Raw genomic sequence first — 8496 nt, 5'->3', positions numbered from 1 at the left:
ACAAAACGAAAATAAAAAAACTGGCGTACAAAAGAATCTGCTATTCTAACTGCATTGGGGAAAAGGAGTGTTATTAATTAAGGCATTTAAGCTCAAGGCTGTCACTATCTTTCCTCAATCAGGGATGCTGTTACTGCTATCCGTGAACTGTCCAATGGCGAACCGGTACATTCGGAAGGCTCCGCCCTTGCTGCCATGTTTGAGTCCTGTGTTGGTGAGAGGGTCTGTGGTGGTGTTCGGTCTGGACTGTATCTCCTGTTTTTAGGCCTATTAGGAAGGACACCTGGATGCATCTGAAAGAGGAAATGGTGAGTAAGCCTTGGGCTCCTGGAGTCGTAAGTGAAAGCTTTGTGACACTGCAGAGTCTGTGGCGCTGTTGCCTGCCGTTCCCTTGGTGCTGTGCAGCCTAGTGTGTGCCTTGGAGCAGGACACTGGAATTGTGTGCAAAGCAGGCGACCGGGCACCGGAGCCCGCTCTGTTCTATCCTAGGGAAGCCACTTCGTCCCAGGCCCCTATCTTCATGGGGTTAGTCTCACCTGGAACCTGCGCCTCCGCAGACACTGCAGCTCGGCGGGTTGGTGACGCGGAGACTGCGGTGTAAGGGGACTTGAGTGGTGTGAGCAGTTGCTCATATGCCTTACAGGCATATCTCTGCTGCTCGATTCCTTCCTCTCATCGCCTTTGTAAATTATATTCTTCATAGTGCTGCAGTTGAACACTAGGCCGAGTCAACTTATTAATCTCTCTCTCTCTCTCTCTCTCTCTCTCTCTCTCTCTCTCTCTCTCTCTCTCTGTGTGTGTGTGTGTGTATGTGTGTGTGTGTTCGTGTTCTGCCCTTTTAAAGAGGAGATTAAAGAGTATTTAATTGTGCCCTCTCTGAGAGTGGGCCAAATTTTTCAATCTTAGAGTAGAGAAGTGTAAGTTTGATGTTTTTTCCCCACTGACCATTTCTGAGGCCAAAATCGGGTTTTTAAAAAGCTTTCCTAGACTTGGTTTTTGTGAGCCCTGTAAAGTAGATCAGGTGCTTGCCAGTCTTCGTTTGCTTGTGTGCTGGAGGCCGGTTCTCCAAATAGAAGAAATTGTGACTGAGAGTATTTGATCAGCATTTACCAGATGACATTCTTTTAGGTGTGTGTGGGAGTTGGTATTTTCAATAGAATATTCATTTGTGCAGTATTATTTCTGCCACTTCGTGGACTTTGAGTATTCTATTTCTTTACCATTTGAAGTTGTCATCGCTGAAGTCGTTTAACCCTTTTACTGAGCTTTATTTCTAAGTAATTCTTTTCCTGTTACCATGAATGGTATTTTGTTCCTGATTTTCCCTTCCACTCTAGTCTTTATTGGAGTAGAGAAATGATATTGCTTACTGTATATTGAGTTTATATACTGCTATGTTTAAAAAGTATTAAATGATACAAAGAAAATTACTACTTTTTAAAATTCTGAATTGTATTCATGCTCGAATTGATGGGAATGTTAGCAGGGTACTAGGTAATTTTAACTAATTATAGGTAAATTAATGAGCAGTTGCATACTAAAATGAGAAGGATCTTGGAGAGGGTAACATTGTTATGAAACAGTATACTATTATTTGAAAATAAATTTAAATTACTTGTACAAAGAATTTTTTTTAAAGTCTTGGGTACACAGTATTTAGAAAAAAGCACTTTTGATTTTCTAATAGAAGTCGAAAAGAAAATAATAACAAATTAAAATGAAAGTGTAGGATCTCGAGAGACAGATAACTCAGCTGTCAAGAATGCTTTGCATAGGACCTGGATTCTGTTCCCAGAGTCAGCTTGGGCAGCTCACAAACACTTGTAAATCCAACTCCTGACATTCTTCTCTGGCCTCTAGAGCCTGCACACAAATTGTATGCACACAAACATATACAGACACACATAAAAAAGTAAATTTTAAAGAAAGTCAAGCAAAATATAGTTATATAGTTTATTACAATGAGAAGAATTACATATAAAAGACATACAAATTTTGTTAACAATTGTCCATTTGAATGTCAGGTGTGTGTGTGTGTGTGTGTGTGTGTGTGAGCATGCATGCTCAAGCACACCACATAAAAGGGGGTGATAGAGGACATTAGAGTAGAAGACCTAACTGTCTTTCTTATATGGAAAAAATAATCACATATAAGAGATGGAGTTTCGAAGTGCTGTTGAGAGGATTAAAAATCTGAGCCATTGCTGGTCATAGTGAAATCTTGAAATTCCAGCAGTTGCCTCTCAGTTAATGGTGGGGCTTTGGAAGCCACTTCCAAGTCCATTGCTGGAGTTTTTTACTGGCATGACTTCATGCAGAATTTGTGTGGGTAACCGCAGCTATTGTTAATTCATGTATACAGCAGCCATGCCATGCACTGGACACAGCATTTCACGGTACTGCGCACATCCTCCAGTCATTATATTTTCAATTCAGGAGTGGGGTGCTGCTGGAATAGACCTGACCGTGTTTTTGTTTGGAGAAATGTAGATTTGGGGACTTTGGATTTGCAAAGTCATGAATTGCTTTAAGCGGGACTTAATGGGCCATCCTAGCAGGAATATGGAAGACACTGGGCTGAGGGTGATTTGCTCTCTGGAGTTCGTTCTTATGATGTTATTGTGAAGAGTGTTGCTGCCTTTTATCTTTGCTTAAAGAGTCTGCTGATTTATACTGATTGCATTGACAGAAAAGCTCAGCATAGACTTTGCACTCTGGTGTACTCTCATGGAGAGTATTTTGCTCAAGATTAGCCACCTTAGGAAGGAAAAATAAAATGTTTGGTTCAAATAATAACAGGGACCAGGAAGTACAATTGAGCTAAATCCTGTATTTGAGTAGATAAATAGATTAAGGGAGTGCTTGCTTTGGGGCAAGATCCTACCTGCTGAGGAAAGCTGCTAAGAGGGAGTGGAACCAGCCCAAAACAATTAATTTTGTTGCTGCTGAATGCCAGATCTGTCAAGAACAGTCAAGAAGGATAAAAGGATTTAGAGAGATCTGAAGAGTGCCTTGACATTGGACATGGAGTTTGGAGTTTGACCAGCTGGTATTTTCTTGCTTTGGTCCAGTATTTCCTTGCTATGGTGTTTTGCAATAATTATGTATATCCTGTGCCATAATATGTTGGAAGTATGCAATCTATGTTTTGATTTTGATTTTATAGGAGATTACAGTTAAGAGAGTGCATGAATCTCAAAAGAGACTTTGAATTTTGGACTTTCAACACTGATGAGACTGAGGTCTAAATAACTTCAAAAGTTCCACAGTCTTTGCAAATTCTTACATACTAAAATTTCAATCCCTTTAAAATACCCAATCTCTTTTAACCCAAAGTCTTTTAATAATTAAAAGTCTCTTAACGGGCTGGTGAGATGGCTCAGTGGGTAAGAGCATGGACTGCTCTTCCAAAGGTCCTGAGCTCAAATCCCAGCAACCACATGGTGGCTCACAACCATCCAAGATCTGACACCCTCTTCTGGTGTGTCTGAAGACAGCTACAGGATATAATATATAATAAATAAATCTTTTAAAAAAAATAAAAATAAAAAATAAAAAGTCTCTTAACTGTGGGCTCCACTAAAATACTTTCTTCCTTCAAGAGGGAAAAATATCAGGGCACAGTCACAATCAAAAGCAAAATCAGACTCCAACCGTCCAATGTCCATGGGGACTTTTCAAGTTGGACTAAGTGTATTTTTGCACTATGCTATGGCTAGGTGTGCCCCCCCCCCCAATAGAGTCATGTGTTTGAACAAGCCTATGGAGGCCAGGGAGTGGAGTGTGGTGGTTTGAATATGCTTGGCCCAAAGGGAGTGGTACTGTTAGGAGGTGTGACCTTGTTGGAGGAAGTGTGTCACTGTGGGATGAACTTTGGAGGTCTCCTACTCAGACTGCACCCATTACAGAAGAGAGCTTCCTCCTAGCTGCATGAGGATGCCAGTCTCTGTCCTGGCTGCAGTTGGATCAAGATGCAGAATTCTCAGCTCCTTCTATAGCACTGTGTCTGCCTGAATGCTCCCATGCTTCCCGCATTGTAAGCCAGCACCAACTAAATGTTGTTCTTCATACAAGTTGCCTTGGCCATGGTGTCTCTTCACAGCAATGGAAACCCTAACTAAGACAGGATGCCACTAGGGGTTGGGGGTGGGTAGAGGAGGGATCGCTGACCAAAATCCTATATGATGATGACCTGTCCCTGTGACATTTGGGAGTAACATTATTCACTAATATGTGGTGCTTGTGTTTGTTTAGATCTGTGTGGGCTTGTGGCCAGCCTGGTCTGCAGAGTTCCAGGCCAACAAGGGCTACCTAGTAAGACTTTTTTTTCCTATTCTTTCCAAGAAAACTGTAATTTAAATTAGCTTACAAACTAGTAGTGTTTTGTGATGCTATTTGGTTATCCCAGTTCCTAGCCCTCCTTTTCACTAATGTTCCATCTACTTCCCTCCTTAAAACTTCATTTTCAAGCTGGGCGTGGTGGCGCACGCCTTTGATCCCAGCACTTGGAAGGCAGAGGCAGGCAGATTTCTGAGTTCGAGGCCAGCCTGGTCTACAGAGTGAGTTCCAGGACAGCCAGGGCTACACAGAGAAACCCTGTCTCAAAAAAACAAAACAACAACAACAACAACAACAAAAACCTTCATTTTCCAGTAGTTTCTCACTATTTACTCATATTGTACATGTTCTACTATCCCCTTGATGTGCAAGATCATATGTGACCAGATAACTTCTTCATGTACCTTTCATTTTGTTTAAGCCATTTTCTGGCCCCTCCCATTCCTATCTCTGTCATTCCCAAACCTACTTGAGCCCTTTTGTCCTCAGTATTCCTCTCTACTTTCAATTTACCCATATTCTAACCCCCAGTACATCCTCCCCGCCCCCAATAGCCTACTTTTGCTTTCTTATCCTCCATATACTCACAAACATAAAAACAAAAAAATTTGAACCTAGAAACCTCATCTGAGAAAGACCTTTCAGGGCTTTTCTTTTTGAGCTTGGGGTATAATTTTTTCTAGTTCCATTTATGTACCTGAAATTTTCATGAAAGTTTCATTTTTCTCTACAGCTGAATAATATTCCATGCCACATAGGTACATATTTTCATTATCCATTCATAAGTTGAAGAATATCTAGGTTGATTCTATTTCCTATGTGTCATGAATCGGTCAGCAGTGACATGGGTGTGCAAGTGTCTCTATAATAAGACACAAAATGCTCTCTGGACAGGAGTGGGACAGCTAGGCCACATGGGGAATCTGTTTCAGGTTTTAAATTTTTCATTGTGTGGATATTTTCATGTGTGTGCGTAAACTACAAGTATGTAATATCTGTGGAAGCCAGAAGAAAGTATTAAATCTCCTGGAATTGGAATTACAGACAGTTATGAGATAACATGTAGGTGCTAACAATATAATGTGAGACCTCTGGAAGCACTCCCTGTGCTCCTAACTGCTGAACAATCCTTCCAGCCTTATTTATTTATTTATTTACTTACTTACTTACTTACTTACAAAACCTCCAGACTGATTACCAGTGGGTACCACAAGGGTTCCCTTGTGGTATACACTACCTTGTGGTATACACTACCACCTTGTGAACCTACACTGAGCCCAGGATCTGTTGCCCTTTGTACTCCTCATGTTATCCACTTGACTCGGGTGAGATTCTTAGTGTGCAAGGTTCAGACAAATGAACAAAACGCAACTCCAAATGGATTAAGGACCTGAACACACAACTTGATATCCAGAAATTTCTAGATGAAAGCTTTATAGGTGCACAGAGCTTACAGGTACAGGTTAAGATTTTCTAACTTTTCTTAGTAGCTTGAACTAATAAGCCAAATGGGATTTCATGAAACTGAAAAGCTTTTGTACAGCAAAATAAAAGGCTGAGTGAAGAGGCAGCCCACAGAATGGAAGAAATTCAACGACACATCTAATGGGATTAGTGTCTAGGACATATCTTCAGCCATTAGGAAATACAGATGAAAATGAATGGGTGTGGCCTCATCCATTGGAACATGATCATGTGCCTACCTGTAGGCACAAAGGAATACTGACTTGCCCACAACAGCCATCATGAAGTGGATCTTGTGAGCTCCTCCCAAATCTATGCTGGAATTTGACTGGCCTAGTCTAAAGTATTGTGAGAATTTCATACTTTGGCACATCTATGATAAAGAGATTGTTTTGATGTGTGACATTGAGGTCCTTTGTATTTTTGTCCACTTATTTTCTTCCATAAAATCACATCTTCATCATTGACAGAGACTTAATATGTCATTTTTCATAACATCTGGTTTTAATCATATGCACTCCTAAGTATGTTTAGGCATAATACTGTAAATAATGGTTCTCCTAAAAGAAAAAAAAAATCCTTTGAAGGGCACGGTTTGTCTTAATGAGCCTACAGCAAAAACTAGCTAGTACTGGATTGGTCCAATTTCCATATGTCCTGAATATGTACTGGTTTGTATTTGACTAGGAATAGGTCTTTGTTAAGTTTTCTAAGGGGAGGAACTTATTTCCATCATCTAATGCAGGGGTGTGGGAGGGTGACTTGTTGAGTGGTGTGTGTACATAGCCCAGGACAAGTGAAGTCCCATGTTGTTAAAGCCTTTTCTGTGACTTAATATGTTTGTGGGACCGCCAGTTGGAGAATACGACCCCCCCCCCCAATAAACCTCTTGTAAAAGCATTGACTCATGAGTTGGGGCACTATTTGCATGAGAGTTGGTGAAGGTTTATCTAGTAAAGAGAGTCAAGGAAATGCTATGATTTGAGAGACCCTGCTTCTTGCTTCCTTGGGATTTGATTAACAAATAGGAGAGAAATAATCCATAAAATGGCTATTATGTCATAATTAGAAAAAACAAGTTATTGCAACTTATGTTAAAATTATGTTAAAAGCCTTCCAAATCAGAGGCGTGCTTTCTTGGGGTGGTTGTGGAACTTGTGGCTCGGCAATTACAGCTTGGGAGGAGTGGCTTAGTTTGCTCCATGCTCCAGGGCCCAGAACAAAGCCATTTTCTACCATCATTTCTCAGTATTACATGTGGCCAGCTTGTAATTGTTTTCTGTAATCTATGCCCACAAAGAATTTTTTCTTTGTCCTTTTTTTTCTTTAACTTATTTTATTAGATATTTTCTTCATTTACCCTCATTGTCCTTTTACTTTTCTGCTTGTCTCCACAAGCACACATCAACTCCTGAGGCAGTGAGGCAGTGAGAGGAAAAGAAACACCTGCTTTTACAAAAAGATATATTATCTTTATTTCTTGTATTTTTAAATTGTTTTCTATTCACTTTACATCCTGATCACACCCCCCCCCATTCTCTTCACAGTCCCACCCTTACAAATCCCTCTTCCCATTGTTCCTACCCTCAGAGAAGGGAGTCCCCCTCCTTAGGTACCACCCCACCCTGGGGCATCTAGTCACAGCAGGTCTAGGCACATCCTCCCTCAAAAAGGCCCCAGCTAGGCATTCCAAGTAGAGGGAAAGGGCATCCAATAGCAGAGGATAGAGACAGGGACGGGGACCGGGGAACCACATGAAATCCAAGCTGCACATTTGCTACAGATTCTTTTTAATCTTGTCTAAATGTATGTCAGTGTGCATGAGAGTGTTAGTGCCAGTGGATGCTAAAGAAGTTAGATCCCCTGGGATTAGAGTTGCGGGGCACTGGAAGTGGGTGCTGAGAACACATTCCACTCCTGTTTAAGAGGAATGGTTACTTTTAACTGCTGAGCCATCTCTCCAGCCCTTTAAAACAAATGTAGCTACGAAGTTTGGTTTCAGTGCTGAGGAGTGATTTACTGGTTTCTGGCTTCCTTTTGTTAGAGAGTTGAAAAGGAGTTTGGTTGCTAAGGAGGGTAACACCCCAGATGATTCTGAGTGATAGGCTGATTTGGGATAAGTCTTTGCTCACAGCACATGTCCTTTGGTCACATCTGTGCCAAGTTATACATAAGCATAAGATAGAAAAATGATTATTCTTATAGGTTCATTTGTGAGATGTGCCTTATTGCCCATGGACCTAAAACTAGTTCGGATCCAGAGTCTGGATGTGTTCTAATTTGTATTTGAATGGAGTCCAGAAATTAGCAAAGTTTTGCTAAGTGGGATAATGTATTTTTATTGTTTAAGGCAGCCATACTTGCATCCTGGCCCATAGAGGGTATTTGATTGACAATAAGTTACCAGATGTAATTTTCAGAAATGGATATTTACACTATCCAAGCCAAGTGCAATCCCACTTTGTTGTTATTCCCTGTTCTTGCCCACCTCTGTATTGCCCCAGTGTCCAGTGCTGACCTCTTCAATCAATACTGCTGCCTTGTCTGTGATCTGCTTATCTAAGACTTTAAGATTGCACACTCTCCTTTCATCTGTCAAATAAATCAGTCCATTGTCTTTTGTTTGTTTGTTTGTGGTTTTTGTTTTTTTCGAGACAGGGTTTCTCTGTGTAGCCCTGGCTGTCCTGGAACTCA

The 8496-nt window shown here is 40.9% G+C and overlaps 1 protein-coding gene across 1 annotated transcript in view; it reads left to right on the top strand.

Annotated features, from left to right (window-relative positions):
- The first annotated feature begins 209 nt into the window (after positions 1-209).
- Positions 210-8496, top strand: part of LOC110335394 (zinc finger protein 883-like) — a 13016-nt gene continuing 4729 nt past the window's right edge. Inside the window, exon 1 of the mRNA XM_021217530.2 lies at positions 210-308. Coding sequence (XP_021073189.1) covers positions 288-308 — 21 coding nt within the window. The 5' untranslated portion in view covers positions 210-287. The remainder of the gene's footprint in view (positions 309-8496) is intronic.

Source organism: Mus pahari, chromosome 18 (assembly GCF_900095145.1).
Source record: "Mus pahari chromosome 18, PAHARI_EIJ_v1.1, whole genome shotgun sequence".
NCBI lineage: Eukaryota > Metazoa > Chordata > Mammalia > Rodentia > Muridae > Mus > Mus pahari.
This window is presented reverse-complemented; position numbering and strand designations above follow the sequence as displayed.